Source organism: Marmota monax, unplaced genomic scaffold (assembly GCF_021218885.2).
Source record: "Marmota monax isolate L192 unplaced genomic scaffold, Marmota_monax_Labrador192_F-V1.1 WCK01_AAM20220418_F8-fsc00012, whole genome shotgun sequence".
NCBI classification, from domain to species: domain Eukaryota; kingdom Metazoa; phylum Chordata; class Mammalia; order Rodentia; family Sciuridae; genus Marmota; species Marmota monax.
In genome coordinates this window covers 12,513,104-12,534,194 of record NW_026695227.1, presented here as the reverse complement: position 1 = coordinate 12,534,194, position 21,091 = coordinate 12,513,104, and the positions used below count along the sequence as shown (strand labels likewise).

Genomic DNA, 21,091 nt, shown 5'->3' with positions numbered 1-21,091 from the left:
GCAATGCTGGCCTCCTACAATGAGTTTGGAAGGGTTCTCTCTATTTCAAGTCTATAGAATAATCCGAGAAGAAATTGTTTTATTCTTTTAAATTTTTGTAAAATGCAGCATTAAAACCACCCAGTCCTAAGCTTTTCTTCATTGGGAGACTTTTAATTACTGATTTAATCTCCTTACTGTTGTCAGTCTGTTTGGACTTTTTATATCTCTTTATTCAATTTTGGTGGGTCATAGATGTCCAGAAATTTGTCCATTCTCCTTATGAAGGGATGTTGTCCATTTTCAACTTGTTAGCATATAGTATTTTAAAAAATAATCCCTAAAAAATAATTTATATTTTTATGGTATGAGTTTTAATGTTTCCTTTTTCATCTCTAATTTTTTAAATTTGTTTTCATTATTACTTTATTTTTATTGGCTAGTCTAAAGATTTGTCAATTATGATTTTTCTAAGAACCAACTTTTTGTTCCATTGATCCTTTGTATTTTTTGTCTCTATTTTTTTATTTCTATGCTGATCTTTATTATTTCTTTACTTCTAATTTTAGGTTGGTTTGTTGATTTTCTTCTAGATATTTTGAATATTTTTTACTTTTTTTCTTGATCATCTTTTTGGTTTGATGGTTTATTGTATCGATAATGTTTAGTTCTTTTTCTCTTTTGTGTATCCACTCTTCAAGTGGGAGTTACACTTTCACATGCTATTATAGTGGGTAGTTATCCTTCTTAAATTTCTGGATGTAGGACTACCTTAAGCATTTTTTTTTTTTTGAGACTGGTTCTGATGGTTGTGAATTCCTTGCTTTTGCTTATTTTAGAAGATCTTTATTTCTTCTTCATTTGTGAAGGATAGCCTTGCTGGGTATAGTAATCAGGTCAGTTGTAATTTTCTTAGGAGGAGGAGTAGGAATATATCGTTCCATTCCATTCCTTCTGCCAAGAAATCTGCTGTTAGACTAATTGGACTGCCATTAAATATGATTTGGTGATTTTAAAATTCTTTCTTTATCCTGTACCTTGTTTTTTTCTTTTTCTTTCTTTTTTTTTTTTTTTTTTTTGTAGGAATCGAACCTAAGGACACTTACCACTGAGCCACATTCAATCCTTTTTTTTAAGACAAGGACTTCCTAAGTTGCTGAGGCTTACCTCAAACTTGTGATCCTCCTGCCTCAAACTCTGGAGTCCCTGGAATTACAGGCATTCACAACAATGCCCAGCTGTTCTGTAGTTTTGATAATTTGAGTTTACTATGCCATGGTGAAGATATTTTGTGGTCTTGTTTTTTGTTTGTTTTAAGATGGAATCTTATAAGCATAAACCACTACTTCTGGCTTATGTGAGGAACTATTAGCTCCCTGTATGTGGATGTTTATGTTTTTCCAAGATTAGGAAAGTTCTGTTCTATAATTCCATTGAAAATATTTTCTATGTCCTTAACTTTTATATCCTCATGTATGGGTATTACAAAGATGCAGTTGTTTTTTCATTTAATGGTTTCCCAGAGTTCTTGAATATTTTCCTTTTCCTTCTCCTCAACCCTTTCCTCTGTGTCTGATTGGGATATTTCAGTTGACTGAGACATTTCAAAAGACCTGTCTTCAAATTCAGACATTCTTTCTTCTACTTTATCAAGTGTCATTGCAGCTTTCAACTAAATATTAATTATTTGACTTATTGAGCTGTTCATTTCAAAGATTTACTTAGTTAGTTTTCAAAATCTCTCTCTTTACTGAATTTCTCATTCATATCCTGCATTATCTTTCTAGTTTCATTTAGGGTTTCTTAGTATTCTCTTGGACCTCAGGATTTTTTATAATTCTTTTTCATTCTTTATCAGTTGTTCCATCCATTTTGATTTCTTTGGAATCTGTTTCTAAGAGTTCTGATACTTTGGAAGTATTATATTACTTTGTTTTCTAAAATATTTCTTGTATTTCTATGTTTATATTTATTTGCATATCTGGTATTGAACCCAGGGGAGCCACATCCCCAGCCCTATTTTGTATTTTATTTAGAGATAAGGTACCTCTGAGTTATTAAGTGACTTGCTAAGTTGCTAAGGCTGGCTTTGAACTCATGATTCTGCTGCCTCAGCCTCCTGAGCTGCTGGGATTACAAGTGTGTGCACCCAGCACTGGCTTTCTTAATAAATGTTTTGAACATGAATGGATGCTATATTTGAAGAAAAAACAAATGATCATATTAATTGGTGCATTAAAATCATTTGTCCATATTCAATACCCATTGACAATAAAAGCTCTCGGAATAACAAGATGATAAATTTCTCAACTTGATAAAGAAGATCTATGTAGATCTAAAAATACAATGACATGGAACCACCATTTGACCCAGTTAGCCCACTCCTCAGTTTATACTTAAAGTGCTCAAAATCAGCACACTATAGTGATGCAGCCACATCAATGTTTATAGCAGCTCAACTCACAATAGCCAAACTATGGAACCAACCTAGATGCCCTTCAAGAGATGAATGTATAAAGAAAATGTCTGGAAAATATGTACACAATGGAATATTACTGACCGTTAAGGAAAAATGAAATTATGATATTTGCACATAAATGGATGGAGCTGGAGAAAATCATGCTAAGTAAAATAAGCCAATCCCCAAAAACTAAAGGCTGAATGTTTTCTCAGATATGCGGATGCTAATTCACAATAAGATAGGGAGGTCTAGGGAAGAATAGGGTTACTAGGATTAGGTAGAGGGGAGTGAAGGAGGCATCTAGAAGTAGGAAGGAGAGTTAAATGAATCAGACATTATTACATTATAGTACATATGACTACACAACTGGTATGATTCTACATAATGTGCAACCAAAAGAATTAGAAATTATACTCCACTTATGTATAACGTATCAAAGTGTATTATACCATAATGTCTAATTAGAGCAAATAATAAATATATAAGGTTAAAAAAAATGGCCAGAGAGAGATAAAAGGAATTTTAAAAGACAATTAATAAAACTCTTGAAAAAAAAATTTACTAATTGTACTAAGTGCTTTTAGTTGTTATATCCTTTAGTCCTAGAAATAATTTATCTAAAACATTCAGTGTAATATATTTATTTTTATTGATTTTTTAAAAATAAATGACAATGGAATGCATTACAATTCATATTACACATGTAGAGCACAATTTTTCATACCTCTGGTTGTATATAAAGTATGTTCACACCAATTTGTGTCTTCTTACATGTACTTTGGATAACATTCCACCATCATTGTTAACCACCTTCCCCTCCCACCCCTCTGCCCTATCTAGAGTTTGCCTATTCCTTCCCTGCTCCCCCTCCCTACCCCACTATGAGTCAGTCACCTTATATCAGAGAAAACATTCAGCATTTGTTTTTTGGGGATTAGCTACCTTACTTAGCATTATGTTCTCCAACTCCATCCATTTACCTGCAAATGCTGTGATTTTATTCTCTTTTATTGCTGAGTAATATTCCATTGTATATATATGCCACATTTTTTTCATCCATTCATCTAGTGTAGGGCATCTAGGTTGGTTCCACAGTTTAGTTATTGTGAATTATGCTGCTATAAATATTGATGTGGCTGTGTCCCTGTTTTTAAGTCCTTTGAGTATAGACTGAGGAGAGGGATAGTGGGTCAAATGGTGGTTCCATTCCTAGTTTTCCAAGGAATCTCCATACTGCTTTGCATAGAAACTCATAATAGGGCTCCATAAAGGTGGAAGCAGTGGTCACAATTATTATTATTGTTGTTATTATTATTATGAATCATGCATATTCACATTTTGAAGTGAGTGATCATGGTAGAACACAGGAAAACAGCAATGAGAGCCTGCAACCTTATAAGATTCATAGACCTGGGACAACAGATAGTAAGAGAAACAAAATATCCTTGGCATCTGCCACACTGGCTTCAAAGCTGGAGGAGGGGATGTTACAGTATTAATTTTAGAAGAAAGGAAACTGTCTGGGGTGAGAAGGGGTGGGACTTACATTTATTAAGAGCCTATGCTATGCTATATTTTCACATGTCTTAGTATGAACTTAAAATAACTCTGGGAAGCAATTTCGGTATCTCAACTTATAGATGAGAATGCCAGAATTTTCTCTTTCATCTTAAATTGGTATTTTTTTCTTTCTATACTCTTCTTGTTTTTGTTATTTTCCTTATTTCATTCTTTCCTTTGTCCATTAATTTACTTATTAACTCCTTCATCTCAAAGAGCCAGAAAATAATTTATTCATTTTACAGAAATAAATATAATTTAAAAAAATCTGCTGTGTTGACTTCAGGTTACTTATCTAAACGGACTACAAACCTGTAAGGATTTTGGAACTTTGGAGTAGCTAGGATTGTCAGCATCCACACTGAAAGTTTGTTAAGACTCTCTTTCACCTTTACCCCTGCAAAGGGGATATATGCCCTCCCCCAGCTTTGAAGTCAGTGTGGCAGATGCCAAGGATATTTTGTTTCTCTTACTATCTGTTGTCCCAGGTCTATGAATCTTATAGGATTGCAGTCTCTCTTTCGCTGTTTTCCTGTGTTCTACCACGATCACTCACTTCAGAATGTGGCTGTACACCTTCTACTTTGATTCTTCTTTGTGAAGGAGGAAGTGAGTGCTCAGCACTTCCATCTAGCCATCTCGAAATCCTAAGTAATATATTTTAGAGCTTGCTTTGCTTCCTAGTTTCTATATTTTGTGCTTGTTTTTAGAGTACAATCTAAGCAGAAGAACTCTAGTTGAGAGCTCTTGTGAAGTTCAGTGGAGTTGTGCTCTCATTTTAATTGCTTTTAAAAATACTATAATTGTTCCAGTGTTATGCTAGAGTGTGTATGTTTGGGCCTTAGCATTAAGGTAGCAGACATCTGAAGTGGGGATTGGAACAGAAAGAAAATGACTCTGAACTCAAGAGGACACTAACAGTCATGTCCCTCTGTCCTTGTGTATTTATTTATTTATTTATTTATTTATTTATTTATTTATTTATTTAATAGACTTCTGACAAGAAAGACTCTGAAGCTGAAAAAGGTGAACTGGAGATGAGATTATTAAGTGAATCGATTTCAGCAGGTATTCTAAATTACATTTTCATAATTTGACTTTATTGAGATTTTCTTCTTACAAAAGTAATACAAGGTCATTTCAGACATTTCAGACATTGTAGAAATATATAAAAGTAAAAATTTTTCTTAGTTTCTTCCCTGAGAAAATCAGTATTAATAGATTTATTTACTGTCTCTTTGGATTTTAATAAGATCATAGAATCCTATCATACAAATATTTTAGTTGAAAATTATTTTTTCCACTTAACATTATGTGATATACATAGAACACAATATACATTGTAAATAAATAATTAACATTGTTTTAAGTAAGAACATATGATAATTTCACTTTTTTATAGTAGCTGTATAATTCCAACCAAATAATAGAACATTATTCAAATCCCTATTGATAGCATTAAAGTTATTTCTACTTTTTATTTATACACAGTGATGCAGTGAGTTTTCACAAGCACACATACACATCAGGAATTTCTCTACACTTTTGAGGGACTATAAGTTTTTGTATTTAATCTTGTCCTGTCAAATAGCAATTGGATATGTGAAAATGATCTTTTTTTTAAAAAAATAGTTATTTTTTTATTACTGGGGTTTGAACCCAGAGACATTCTATCACAGAGCACATCTCCAGCCCTTTTTATTTGTTATTTTTGAGATAGAGTCTTGCTAAGTTGCTTAGGGGGTCATTAAATTGCTGAGGCTGGCTTTGAATTTGTAATCCTCCTGCCTCAGCCTCTCAAGTCACTGGGATTACAGGCATGAACCCAGCTAATTTGTCAATATTTCAGTTTGATATTTTTAAAATATTTTGTTAGCTATAGCTGGACACAATACTTGTATTTTATTTTATTTTTTCATGTGGGTGCTGAGGATCGAACCCAGCACCTCACACATGCTAGGTGAGCATTCTACCACTGAGTTACAACCCCCAATCCCTCAGTTTGATATTCATAGCTATCTTTTCCATGACTTGTATCAGTATTCTTCTTCCCTGATAACCTTTAAAGAACCTATTTTCTATATATTTCTAAGCATGTTTTTCATGATGAGCCTCTTGTCTACTTTTTTACTTTTTCTAACACACCTTTGGTTTAACAATCACCTGGGCTTATATATTTATATTTTCTATAACCCTAACTGGGTAATTCTACTAGAAATAGGATATTACAGTCAGTTATTAAACTTCTGTCAATAATACTATGGCTTTATATGTAGTGATTCCCAAATAATATATATCATAATGATCTAAATGTAACCACAGGAATATTTCTTGCTTTCCTTTTAGGTGAATAAATTTTTAATTGAATACATTTAAAAATTGAAGACTGCAATGTATTCAATGAATGTACACAGGAAAAAAATTTTAGTTCAAAATTTCTTTGGTTATTTCCATTAATTTTCAGTACATGCTTTCCACAGATTAAATTTACTGCCATCCTAGTGTGCTTTCTTTTATGGGAAAGTAAAACTTCGATAATAAATAATACTAGCAGTTCCTGCACTTTCTCTATGTGTCTAGCACCAACTCTTTATGTATATTAACTCATTTTTCTGCCAAATTCTATTAGCTGCTACTATTATATCCATTTTATAGTTGAAAAAACTCACATAAGATGTTACTTAGCATGTCTTGAATAAGGTCACATAGCTAATTAAATGTGAAATCTTTAAGTGGTCTGACTTTTCTTCTAGAAGCATTTTGGTGAAGGGTGGGAATAGTCCTTGTGATATGTAACTTCCAATATTGCCTCTGATTGTGTACTGGATAAGGGAAATAATAGAATTTCCCATAGAATTTTGGAAAAATAGATATTATACAATCTGGTTTCTTCATTTTTCAAACCTCCATCCCTATTTATCTATGAGCTGGGCCGCTTTTTATTGAAAAAAATTCACTTTTATTTCATACATGGACCAAAATTTACTTTTTTATCATTTACCTTTTTTTTTTCTTTTGGAGTTTTAGCCCCATTATTTTTAATTTTAAGAAATTAGTTTGGACCCTATTAAAAAAGTGAAACACTTCATGAAAGGGCTTTGTTTTTCATTTTTCTCCATAGCAGTTTTACAAATAATAGATATTTTACTCATTTATCTCTCCCCTAGGAAAGCTAATATGAAGATCATAGTTTTTTGCTTATTTAGTTTTGTGCTGTAACCCCAGCCAGTGGCTAGCAGCAAGAAGTAACTCAATAAGTACTTGTTCAACATTAAAAAAATAGTTTGATAATTATCAAATTTTGTGTCAAACCATTTTTATCTTTTATATAAGATTTTTAAAAATAATAACACATGGTTATCATATGCATATTCCTAAAATGTTGGTATGAAAATATAAATACAAATATAAATGGAGCCTGCACCTGAGCATCACACATGTGTATTCCCATCTCCATGATTAGCTCTGTGAATAGTTCTGAGTTATGCACTTTTTGCAAAATCTTAGTAGCTACTTACATAAAAACTTCCTTCATCGATATTAGAATTTTTTCTTTTCACTCCTAAGAAAATACAAAAATATTGTGACCTATTTAGAAATGGTATCAATCTGTTTACCTCTAGCACAGTTATACCTGATAGAGAATACTACTGAAAAGCCATTTATCTATGAAGACAATGAGGTGGATTTATGCCAATTCACAACTCTAGGTGGAGTGTACCACTTGGATATTTTGGAGCTTCCCCCACAGTATAAGCCAGTGAAGGGCTGGATGATTGTGCAAGTAAGTAAATTCTTTAATATAAATATAAGTAAAATAGTTGCTTATGCCTTTACTTCATATTGAATGATCTGAACATCTAATAAACTGTGAACACTATTAATCACAAAGAACAAATACTAAAGGACATTAACAGATTCTAAAACAATATGATTTTTTAAATTAGAATTCACATGTTAACTTAATTGTAAAAACCTATATCACTCATGTTTGAAAGTACTGAATTGGCCTTAATAATGATATTAAGACCAGAGGTTGGGAGACTTTTTCTGTGAAAGACCAGATGGTAAATATATTCAGCTTTGTGGGCCACACTAGCTCTGTTGAAAGCACTCAACACTGCTTTTATAGTGCTAAAATGACTGTGTGTAAACAAATGCACATGTTTGTGTTCTACTTCAATTTTATTTACAAAAAGCAGTGGCGGGAGGGATTTCTCAGGGGCCACAGTTTGTAGACTCATCTAGATCTGTGATTGAACAGAAACATGAGAAACCACTGACATCATCTGGGAATTTGCTAGAAATGTGAATTCATGAACCTCAAAGTTACTGAATCAGAAACCCCAATGGTGAGGCTCAGCAATCTGTGTTTTAACAAAACACACCCTGAAGTTTGAGAATCACTGGTATGAATCTTAATTATATAAAATGTGATCCAGTAGCACTGAACCAGCTGTGGTGGCATCACAAGGGGATATCTAAGAAATGCATATTTTGAGTGATCTCAGATCTATTGAATCTTCATTTTGACAAGAGGGATTTGAGAGATGATTCACATGCACATAAACATTTGAGAAGCACTGATTCAGGTGACACTGGTGCTGCCATTCACAGAACATGCTTGGAGTGATAAGAATACTGATGACAGAAGTTGTTATATCATCTTTCAAGGAGTTTCATACTCCTCTTTTATAAGTAATAACATTTTCACTGGTATTGACTTGGTTTCTTTTAACCTTATGGTGACTGCATCCAGAGCATACTGCCATATATTCCAAGTTATGCTGTCAGAGTCCACTCCTATTTTTCTTCTCTCCCTCCTTTCCCTTCTCTTTCTCCCTCTTTCTAGTAACTCAGTATATACACAGACTACCAGTTACTTCTCACACACAATCCCATCCATTAAGGACTTTGGTGCATTGTTTAAATAAGTATTTCTCAGTGGGTCGTTTTTTTTTGTTTTGTTTTGTTTTTGTTTTTTTTTTTTTTGTAGTTTGGAGCCTTTGTAGAAGACACTTTTTTTTCCTTGTCACCCCCCAACAAAATTTTAAAACCAATTTTGATATTGCCATTCTTTCCCCTTTCTCCCCACAAATAAGAGTTCATTTAATAGAGCAAGCCTGGGAGAGATCATCTGGTATGTAATTTCTTCAAAGGATGTATTTGAATCTTCTTTCCATACTTGAGGAACCACCCAAAAAGCAGGGTAGTTAAAGGGAGGCCTTCAAAGCTATTTATCCATCAAAAATTTTATGTGCTTGAGTTTTATGAGAATGTCCTCATCCACCTTCACTTCCTGCTCTGGTTGGAACCCAAAATATCCTCCTTCACACTCATTTTTCTTTCTCTTGCAACAAAGAGGACTTCCTCCTTTTTTCCCAAGATTTTTTTCAACAACTTCTTACTTTCTCTAGAATCATGCCTCGACCACTGTTTCTCTGTTTTATGATATTTTAAATTTTCCCGTTTCCTAGATGCTTCTCTGATACATTCTTAAAATACACAAATCTCCCTTATCCTAGAAAAATCTGCTGTTGGCTTTACTTTCACCCTCTCGTTTCTATACTTCTTGAAAGGTTATCTACACTTCTTTTTACCTATGTGTCCTTCCTGAGGTTTTAGTGTGTAATTTGGAGTCCTGTAGATCTGGTACTTCCTTGCAGTCATCTCATAAACTTTGGCAAATGGCTTGATTTCTCTAAGTCTTAATTACCTTCTCTGTTAAATATTGGCATTGTAGGATTTCTCTGAGGAATAAAATGTTGGAGAAGCTCTAGAACCTGGCCCATAGGAAGTTCTGTTAATTATAGTGATTTTTTTTCCCTCAATCATTTATCTTTCAATTTTGTTGTGACATTTACTAGTCAGGCTACAGCTAAATGGGACCAAACTTCAGTGCTTATTAAACCATATATTTTACTTAGTAATAGTTACATCTTTAACTGTTACTAGTCACTTTCTAACATGGTGGTGTTTTGGTCATTTTTAAAAGATACTCCAAGAAGGATTACAGAAATTCACATATCCTCCAGAAACCATGGAAGACTTTGATACAGAAAATGCTTTTCCGCCTATAGAGGTCACGCTCAAGGTTCATGAGAATGTGATCTTTTTCGAGGATCCTAAGGTTGTAAGGTGGGATGCTGAAGGTACAACAATGCCTTAGCCAGCTTCTTTTTTCCACATTTTTATTGGTGCATTATAATTGTACATGTTGATGGAATTTGTTGTTACATATCCATACATGCACATGACATAACAATATAATTTGGCTAATATCATTCCCCAGCACTTGCGCGCCCCCTCCCCACTTCCCACTCCTTGGCCCATTTCCTCTATTGATCTCCCTTTGATTTTAGGAGATTGACCCCCAGCTTTCTTTTCCTTTTTTCTCTCTAACTTCCATATATGCTAGAAAACATATGACCCTTAACTCTCTGAGCCTGACTTATTTCACCTAACGTGATAGTCTCTGGTTCCATCCATTTCTGCAAATGACATAATTTCATTTTTCTTTCTGAAGAAATAAGACTTCATTGTACATATATACCACATTTTCTTTATCCATTCACCCATTGATGGATACCTAGGCTGGTTCCATAGTTTGTCTATTGTGAATTGTGCTGCTAGGAACATGGGTATGCAGGTATCACTGTAAATAAGATGACTTTAATTCTTTAGGATAAATTACAAGGAGTGGTATAGCTGGGTCATGTGGTGATTCCATACCTAGTCTTTTGAAGAACCTCCACACTGATTTCCATAGAAAATGTACCAATTTATAATTCCACCGACAGTGTAAAATTGCTCCTTTTTCTCTACATCCCCTCCAGCCTTTATTTTTGTTTGTATTCTTGATGAGTGCCATTCTGACTGATGTGAGATGAAGTCTCAGTGGAGTTGATTTGCATTTCCCTAATTGCTAATGATGTCAAACATTTTTTCATATATTTGTTAGCCATTTATATTTATTCTTTTGAGAAGTGTCTATTTAATTCTTTTGCCTATTTATTAATTGGGTTGTTTAATTTTTTGGTGTAAAGGTTTTTTTTTGAGCTCTCTATGTTTTCAAGATATTAATCCTCTGACAGAATAATAACTAATAAAGATGTTTTCCCATTCTGTGGGTTCTCTCTTCATATTCCTAATTGTTTCTTTTGCTGTGCAGAAGCTTTTTAATTTGATGCTGTCCCATTTATTAATTTTCGGTATTATTTCCTTAACTCTCAGGGTCCTACTGAGAAAGTTGTTGCCTGTGCTGAAAACTCCTCTGTTTTATTTAGGAGTTGCATAGTTTCTAATTCCTAGGTCTTTGATCTATTTTGAATTGATTTTTGTACAGAGTGAGAGGTAAGGGTCTAATTTCATTCTTCTACGTATGGATAACCAGTTGTCTCCTCACCATTTGTTAAAAAGGTTGTCTTTTCTCCCATGTATGTTTTTGGTATCTTTGTTAAGGATCAGATGACTGTATCTGAGTGTGTTTGTCTCTGTCTTCTATTCTGTACCATTGGTCTGTGTGTTTTTATGCAAGTACCATGCAGTTTTTGTTACTATATCTCTGTAGTATAATTTGAAGTCAGGTATTGTGATGTCTCCAGCAATGCTTTTTGGCTTAAAATTGCTTTGCTTAGCTAGCCTTTGTAAGTATGTAATAAAAAGAGGGACAAGAATATAAATCCTCAAATTGAACAGAAAATATAGTCTATAAACTGATTTTCTCTTTTCATAATGTCAGGTATACGGTCTTTGTTGTTTGGTCTTGATACAAATGGATAGAGTTGGAATTTTAAAGTTTATTGAATTTTGTTAGTTCCTAAATTACTTTATGGTTATATCATTATGTTTAAAAATGGATGAAAGTATCTCAAATGCTTCATAAAATAACTTCCACTGTCTCATAAAAAATCAGATTGAGGTGATTAATCTTTTATTTTAATGTTAATCATGTATAAATTGCAAACAAGTATTGGAAAACTGGTTACTGTATACCATTTTACAATTTTTGATTCTTGAACCAAAGCAAATTGTTGCTTACTCACACTATTAAAATACAGAGCTATAAAATCAGATGTACCAACAAAAATAGAAGCTAATGATTAGATAATCATTACCAAATACTTCTTTGGAGGTAAGCTAGCTGAATTTTGGGAAATCTCCATCTGGTAAATTTGTGGGCACAGTATAAAGAACCAAGATGAAAACTGTGGAGCTTTATGTTTTAGGGTTGTTTTATATCCATTTATTTTGAAAGGATTTACATACTTGGGAACAGACAAGATCATTAAGGCAAAGAGTTCTTATTCCATTTTTGTTACAGGGGCAGAGAACTTAATAACTCATACCAAAAGAGGTAAATATTAATATTTTGTGGTTTAAACTTTTCTTATGAATACTCCAGTGCATACATTTCTGCTTGTGTAGACACAGCCACATACATTTATGTTCTAGAAGTTGTTTATTACATGGAAAAGTATATTTCTAACAGACTAAACTACAAAATACATCAAACTGAACAATTATGTAATTTCTTCTTTCTTGTTGCTTTAGAGATGTCACATTCATAGAAATGCTCCTAAAAATTGCATTTAAATTATACACACTAAATTAGAATGACAAGTTATCTAACTCAATTTATGGAAATATGAACTATGTAGAATTTATGTAATGGCACTAATTAGCAACAACTTCCAACCCCTGAAAATTTTAAACTCTGGGGAAGCTTTTTGTGCTTCAAAATTTGGAGACTTATAGGCAATAATTTTTATCTTTACAAATTATTTTTGCTAGTGTAGCAGTATTTGTCAGTGTAGATGTATTTATTATTTGATTTTAAGAACAAAAACTAGTCAATAGAAGCTTCCATGTGAGAAGATGAAAGAACCAACTGGAAATGAAGATAACATCTGGGAAGAGAATGGTTTATTCATCCATCCTATAAATATGCTAAACCATAAGATATATGGAGATAAAAGAGAGTAGTTCCTTCCTCTTGAGGTTTTCAGACTTGTAGGAAAGGTGCACAGGGAAAACATTTCCATGCCATGTGGTAGGTGCTAGAATAGACATGGAGTGCCACAGAACACAACAGGGACCTTGGGGGACTTTCTCATAGGATGGTCATGGAACAGGGCTTTAGACACAAAGAAAATGTGTGCATGGAAGCATTTTCTGTCCTCTTGGGTGTATACCTAAGAGTGGGATTGAGGAGTAATTTTACATGTAGCTTTTTAACAAACTGCCAAACTGTTTTTCAAAGTGCTGTACCATTTTCCATGTCTACTAGCAATGTATGGTTTCATTTCTCCATGTCCTGGCCAACATTGGTTATCTGTCTTCTTTCTGGTAGACATTAAGTAAACTCTCATTGCAGTTTTAATTTGTATTTCCCTAATGACTAATAGTGTAAAACATGCTTATTAGTCTTACATATATCTTCCTTGGCAAAATGTTTATTCACATCATTTTCCCATCTTAAACTGGCTTTTACTGAGTTGTAAGAGAAACAGAAGACCACATATTGTATGATTGCATTTATATGAAAAGTCCCAAAAGGGTAAATCTTTCGAGACAAGAAGTATATTAATAGCTGCCTGGGACAGAAGGGTGGGAATGAATTGTAAATAGACATAGGGATCTTGGCCAGGTGCAGTGGCACATGCCTGTAATCCCAGCAGCTCTGAAGGCTGAGGCAGGAGAATTGTGAGTTCAAAGCCAACTTCAGCAATTTAGCAAGGCCCTAAGCAACTCAGCAAGACCCTGTCTCTAAATAAAATATAAAAAAAGGGCTGGGGATGTGTCTCAGTGGTTAAGTGCCCCTGGATTTCATCCCCAGTACCAAAAAAAAAATATATATATATATAGGGATCTTAATATGGGGGAGATAAAAATAAAAATGTTCTATAACTGGATTATATAATGGTTACACAACTGGTTAAATTTAATAACAATTTACTAAAATCAGGTGAATTTTAAAGTTGTTTTAAAACAAAGGTGAAGAGAGTTTCTCTAAAATGTTGAGGAGGAGTATTCTAGGAAGAACGAACCACATGTGCAAAGACACAGAAGTAAACATCAGGAGAGAATGAAAAATGGGGATGGGGTAGAGAGAGAAGATGGGAGGGGAGGGAGGGGGGATGGTAGAGGATAGGAAAGGTAGCAGAATACAACAGTTACTAATAGGGCATTATGTAAAAATGTGGATGTGTAACCGATGTGATTCTGCAATCTGTATTTGGGGTAAAATTGGGAGTTCATAACCAACTTGAATCTAATGTATGAAATATGATATGTCAAGAGCTTTATAATGTTTTGAACAACCAATAAAAAAAATTAAAAAAAAAAAAAGAAAAATGGGGCTGAAAACAGGTGTGAGAAATATCAAGGGACAAAGTCAGTGTCAAAGGTCTACTCTGAAGGTCTTAACAGCCCACACTGCAGAGTTTTGACTTGATCCTAGCAGCACAGAAACTCCCAGAAAATTTAGCTTAATTTTGAGCTTCTGTTCTTAACGTAAAGATCAATTTATACACACTGTGATTATTTATATAGTTTCATTCATCTTATCATAGGAAATTATGATAATTCATCTTATGAAATTATCACTTTCTTCCTTCACTATAAAGGTAAACGTTGGAGAACTGATGGCATCAGTAATGTATCTTACGATGCAGAAGCAAGACTTATATCATTCAGCCTGGAAACTTTTGGTCCTCTTACCTTGATTCAAGACTCTCATGTTAACATGCCATTCCTGTCATGGGAATTAAAACCACTTGAAATTAATAATGTACTTTTAATTGTGACTACACTATTTACTGAGATTCAGATACAAATTAAGGTGAGTTACTATTATAGCAAGTCTGTGCATATAAGTATGTCAAAAAATCACCACTGGTTTATATATTGTCTTTTGTGATTACATCCAGACTTTGTTCTGAGTCATTGTTTCTAAATAAGATATTGATTGAATAAACATGCAATGACATGTAAGTAGTGAGGTTCAAATATGTACCCTAAAGTTACTAGGGTTAGATAAATTAATGGACCAACAAGTCTGGTTGTGGTATGACTTGTGGTATCATCCAACCATATGTAATCCCCTTGGAGTTGGGTCTCCCTCTGAATGAGACTTAATTGCTTATCAGTCAGAAATTACACAGCCTGAAATTTATAAAGCCACAAGTGGATTAGTGGCTGCCTGGGGCTGAGAATGAAGATTAATTAAAAATGAGTGTAAGGGATTTTATTAGGTGGGATGAAAATGTTCTAAAACTGATTTATGTGATAGTTTTACTACTAAAAATCATTGGATTCTATACGTGAAATGAGTGGATTTTATGATATGTAAAATATATTTCAATGAAGTTTTTTTAAGATTCTTTAGACTTCCTTATGAGTATTGTAGAAAAATCAAAATATTATCAAGCTTTGCTTTTTAAACAAGATGGGATGAGAGAGCACTCTGGACTGTCAATGCTGTAATGGCCCTTAAAATATTTCTGATACACCATCACATTTTATATGGGGGTAAACTGAGGCCCAACGCATCAGGAGGTTAAGTGACCTTCCTAAGATTGCATAGAGGGTTATAATGGGGGCTTCCTGTCAGGGCTTCCAACCCATTTGGTGCTATTGTGCTTATGCCATCCCAGCAGCACTGAAGATTCCTGAGCATACTCTTACTCTAGGCTGATGGAAAGTTATGAACACTTTCAGTGTCCATTTTTGAATATGAAGACTGAAATGCCAAGGGTTGTAGAGTGCATTTTCAAGTCAGATTTTAAAGGTACATCTGTACTATATAATGTACTAGTTATTCTACTGAGCTCTTGAAATGTGACTAGTCCAAATTAACATGTGCTATAGTTGTAAAATACATATCAGATTTTGAATACTTAGTATAAAAATGCAAATTGTCTCAATAATTTTATACTGATTATGTATTGAAAAATTTTAGACATATTGGGCTAAATAGGATATATTAACCTTTAGGAAAAAACTTTTGAGATGTGAACTCAATACATCTTCAAATTGCCAGTTTGCCAAACCTTAAAACTGGTGGATTTATATCATTAACTTTCACGTTAAATAATTAAGATTAATCTCTAAAATTACAGTCATGGTTTCATAGTTTTTTGCTTTTTTGTTTGTTTGTTTTTGGTACTGGGGACTGAGCTTGGGGGCTGTCAACCACTGAGCCACATCCCCAGCCCTATTTTGTGTTTCATTTAGAAACATGTTCTCACTGAGTTGCTTAGTGCCTCGGTGTTCCTTAGGCTGGCTTTGAACTCACAATCCTCCTGTCTCAGCTTCCTGAGCAGCTGGGATTATAGGCATGCACCTACCTGGCTTTTGTAGCTGTTTTAATTTCAATGTGAACATACTTTATATTTTCATATGATAACATAAAATAGGAGAGGATTTGAGGATCTGTAGTCCAATTGATTATTCAAATGAAGCCTATAGAGAGTAAATTGATTTAAGGTAACATGAGGACTTTGTGGTACCATTTCAGATTAGATCTAAAACATACCTGCCCTGCACTCTTTTTAATATACTGGTAGGTTTTTAAAAAATCTATAGAATGAACATAAGGACTGGACCCGGAATGGTACTGGAGTAATTTCTTTCACTTTCTATCAAAGTTTTTCTTTTTCTTATTTTAACTCAGGAAAACCTCTGCAAGTTAATTTCAATCAAAATAAAAGACAAAGAACATGTTTCTAATTTGGAAGGAAAATGGATGAGTCCTATATCTTTCATTTTTGCTCTGAAAGAAGCTGGATTGAATATCTTCCCATCGGGACACTCTCATTTTTATGTTGTTACAAACAATAAGGTATGAAGGAATCTTTCCAAATTTAATGTAGCATACATTTAGAATGTTGGCAAATATTTAATTTAATATAAGTCCTAAGGTGCAATGTGAGTTTTATAGATTCAGCTACACAAGATTAAATTTAGAAAGGAAGAATAAGTGAAGAAATGAGACGTCCAGAGTCTTTTCAAGTATGTAATAATCTCCCCCAAGAATTAAATCTATAGCATGATCTTCATATTGGCAATTATAGCACATCATGGCCTGTCAGTTTAGTGCAAAAATTGTCCAGGCTACTTCTCATTTCGCATATTTTCTTTCCTTTTCCATGACTATTAAGATTTCTTAAGAGAGTAACTCTGCACTGTCTCAAACACAAAATTAAACATATAAAAAGCCCTTTAATATACTAAGCCACTTTCCTTGGTTTCTTGGAAGAGCCTCCATTTCTATGTGCTCCTTTCTGTTACTCATAGGGTTTAAATAAGATCCCTCCACACTAACCTGGGACAGCCACGAGGACAGCAGCTTTTTTTTTTTTTTTTTTTTTTTTTTTAATAATTTTGGTTCTTCTAGCACCTAGCATATTCCTAGAATAAAATGCTTAGTAAACAGTTGTGATACATGAAGACACAAGTGCTTCTAATAAATTGTCTTTGTAATAAATGTCTTTGTAGGCAGAAGAGTTACATGCTTCAGAATGTGTTTATGAATACCCTAGAAAATAGTAAACAAAATATGTAGCCATTTATATAACATTTGGCAATACTCATCTAGCAAAAGGTATCTAACTGTAGGCATAGAAAAAAATGTTAACTCAAATTACCTGTAGTAACTACTATGACAAATGTGGTATCCTATTTGTTTTCAGAATAGTCAATTTTTTTTCCTGAACACTTATATGGTAGGGGCATTGATTTAAATATTAGGAAAAATGAGTAAACCAAAGCCCCCTGCCCCTTTAAAGCTTATATTCTTTAGAGGGAAAGAAAAATAGGATGGTCATGTAAATTAAAAAGGTGTAAAGTGTTATGTAAAAAGGAAAAAAAAATAAACAGATCAGGAATAGTAGGGTTGGGCAGTACAGTATCAAGGAAGGTGCTGGGAAGGAAGACTCAGGAGGTCAGACATGAGTAAAGCTTGATGGTGTGGAATTTAGCTAAAAATGGATCTGGGGAAACAGCTTCCAGGCAGAGAGAACAGCTGGAGCAATAACTCTGAAGGAATAGCCAGGACTGGACCAGGGGCAAGAAGCCTGGAACTGAGAGAGAAAAGGAAGAGGAGGAGATAAGGCCAGATGGCTGATGGGGAGGGGGGGGTGGTAATATGTAGTGGTAGAGGCAGATCACAGATGACCTGTGTAGACATCAACAACTTTGGATTCTACTCAGAAAGTGAAGAAATCCATTGTTAAATTTTAATAGAGAAGTCATATAATCTGACTTAAATTTTTAAATGAATCCTTATGTGTTAAGGATGGAAGGGAGATTTGTTGGGAGGCTCCAAGGTCAGTTCTGTTTGTATTTACAGAATCCATCAGTAGAAATGAGAGCTTATCGACAAATGGCCCTGCTAAGTTCTGCTTTTGCATTTGGATGGAGCAAGTGGAATATAGTATGTAATACTACAAAAGTTATATTTAAGGTATAGTATGCAAAGCCAATAAAACTTTGTTTTCCAAAATAGATACTCAAAAACTAGGTAACTGTAGACATGACTTCTCCTCTTACAAAGGTTAATAAAATCAACCTTCAAAAATAATCAAAAATATAAGACCTACCTATTTAAAGGTAATGACGTTGTGGTCCATTATGGTATCAAATGTTCATGACTTCATATACCTCTTTTTTATATATATATTTATTTTTTAGTTGTACACAATACGTTTATTTTGTTTATTTGTTTTTATGCGGTGCTGAGGATCGAACCCAGGGTCTCGAGTGTGCTAAGCCAGTGCTCTTTACATTGATTTAAAAACAAATGAAAGCCTTTAACATTAAATATATATATATACACACACACACACACACACTAAAAAGGTGAAAGTGTTATGTAAAAAGAAAAAAAACAGGAATAGTGGGGCTTGGGGTTGGGCAGTGTATAGTATCCAGGAGGGTGCTGGGAAGGAGGACTCAGGAGGTCAGACATAAATAAAGCTTGAAAGTGAAGAATTTAGCTAAAAATGAATCTGGGGAAATATATATATATATATATATATATATATTTCACAGGCTCCTGAGAGGATTAAGCTTCCAATTTAACTTTCTACTGATACATTTACTATTGTCTGACAGATACAGTTTATCAAATCCTAAAAGTTGAAGTGCTGGGGATCAAATTCAGGGCCTCATGCATACTAGGCAAGTAAATTCTACCATTGAGCTACACTCCCAGTCTCTGACTGATGAATATTTTAGCACAAATTATTATTCTTATTTCCTTCACTCAAATATAAGCTCCTTGAGGGCAGAGTTTTGTTGCTCCGGTTATTAATATATGTGGGTTATCTCCCCCCTGCATTTTACTGTTACATCCCCACCACCTAGAACAGTACCTGGAACATGATAGGCACTCAATATTTTTGCCTCAATTAATGTGAATAAGCTCCATAAATAAAGTTTCATGGTTTAAAAATAATTCAAATAATACTCAACTACAAAAGTCCTTAATAAGAGAAGAACTGCTAACAGATTTTGCTAATTTTCTTTAGGCAAGGGAACAACCAACTGAAGAGCTTATTGAGAATCCTAAGTGGGTCCTTTTAATGTTTAGTGGTGACAGAGCACAAAGACTCAAGATGGATGAAAACAGTGATTCATACTCAGAAGCACTTAAAGAAGGAACTGAGTTTCATTCCACTCTATATCACATGTTGAAGGATGTTGCTTCCAGGGAAGCAATGGAGAAAATCAATAATTCCAACTGCCTATTTATTGACTCTGTTTGTCATATGCTACTCTCTATTAGATTTCTCAGCTATTCTTAAATCTCTACTTGCAAACTATTCAATGTGAAGAATCAAACATGTTTGGGGAAAACAATCAGGTATTTTTCAAAGTGAATAATTTTAAAACAGGCTATTAAAATTATTGAATAGTATTTTGTATTCAAATTTTATTTTAAACAAAGTAGGCTTTTTTCTTTGGGCTATTGAGAATTTAGCTTTCACTGTATGAATATTTAAATGGATCTTTATTTAGATAAGTTTTAGCAAAACAATATATATTTCTTTCTCAAAGAGCTCATTAAAATATAGGCAAATTCTTCTCCCTTTAGTTTAGTTGGGAAGGTGATTGCAAAAAATGGGAATGTAAAACATTTTACAGTTGTTCTAAGAACCTCTGGTTTTGTACTATACTTTCCTTACTAAAAGTTACTAATTTATTAAGTTCAGATACTGAAACATTAAAAATCAAGATATCAGGATGCACTACATCACACTGGTGATTCACTGGTCACTGGATCACTGGTCACACTGGTGGTGGCCCATTGTGGCAGAGGCTGGTAAATGGCCACAAGATATGTTCTAGAGATAGCCAGGAGTCCCCTTCCTGTGTGGGGGCAGCATCCACAGATTTTTGGAAAAATCGGCCTGTGAGGAAGCTCATCAGAGCTGCGAACAGTACAATGAACACCACAGAAATCCAGAAGGCCTTGTTAGCCTTCCTGACGGAAGTCTTGAGATTTGTTGCCCAGGAAGCTATTGTGTCATAACTATGAGGAAAACACAAAAAGACGTGGGTAAGCATAATTATTTGTTATTAGAAACACTCGTTTTGCTAACAGCACTAATCAAGTCATTGATCTGACCTACACACTACAATGCTGCCCTATGATGTATCCTCTTGGTTTGGGCCACAATGTGCCCCCCCCCCCATTGCCCCTTAGAATTACATATGCTCTGCTGAGAACCTGGAAATTATGTGGTTTAGGCATTAACTCCTAAAAAGTACATACACATATTCAACTTATTCTTTCAATCAGGTAAAGCAACTTTTACTCCTGCAGTGGAACCAAAATATTTACTTGGTAGAACAGGTTGTATGTTTATGGTCTTATATATGTGTATATATACATGTCATTTCTCACTAAAATTATTTTTTAGAAATACAAGAAACTAAACATCTTAGAGGTGACAGTTCATTTAATTAGGACAACACAATGACATAGGTACTGCTGTCATCTCAATTTCCCAAATGAAGACACCAGTGCTTACAAATGGATGTACTTGCCCAGGTCACACAGCTAGTGAGAGAGCTGAAATTTGA

The 21,091-nt window shown here is 34.0% G+C and overlaps 2 protein-coding genes across 8 annotated transcripts in view; one reads left to right on the top strand and one right to left on the bottom strand.

The window, feature by feature from the left end:
- Dnai7 (dynein axonemal intermediate chain 7) overlaps positions 1 to 19,922 on the top strand; it is a 91,910-nt gene extending 71,988 nt beyond the window's left edge. For 4 of the 6 annotated variants that reach the window (XM_046435787.2, XM_046435785.2, XM_046435786.2 and 1 more), the window contains 7 exons: positions 4,993 to 5,068; positions 7,624 to 7,784; positions 9,996 to 10,152; positions 14,629 to 14,843; positions 16,677 to 16,844; positions 18,354 to 18,467; positions 19,534 to 19,922. In XM_046435787.2, coding sequence (XP_046291743.1) covers positions 4,993 to 5,068; positions 7,624 to 7,784; positions 9,996 to 10,152; positions 14,629 to 14,843; positions 16,677 to 16,844; positions 18,354 to 18,467; positions 19,534 to 19,809 — 1,167 coding nt within the window. In that variant the 3' untranslated portion in view covers positions 19,810 to 19,922. The remainder of the gene's footprint in view (positions 1 to 4,992; positions 5,069 to 7,623; positions 7,785 to 9,995; positions 10,153 to 14,628; positions 14,844 to 16,676; positions 16,845 to 18,353; positions 18,468 to 19,533) is intronic. The other 2 variants (XM_046435788.2, XM_058576279.1) reach the window with 2 other exon arrangements.
- A 76-nt stretch (positions 19,923 to 19,998) lies between these two features.
- Positions 19,999 to 21,091, bottom strand: part of Irag2 (inositol 1,4,5-triphosphate receptor associated 2) — a 110,504-nt gene continuing 109,411 nt past the window's right edge. For both annotated transcript variants that reach the window (XM_058576277.1, XM_046435783.2), the window contains one exon: positions 19,999 to 20,537. In XM_058576277.1, the coding sequence (XP_058432260.1) occupies positions 20,294 to 20,537 (244 nt within the window). In that variant the 3' untranslated portion in view covers positions 19,999 to 20,293. The remainder of the gene's footprint in view (positions 20,538 to 21,091) is intronic.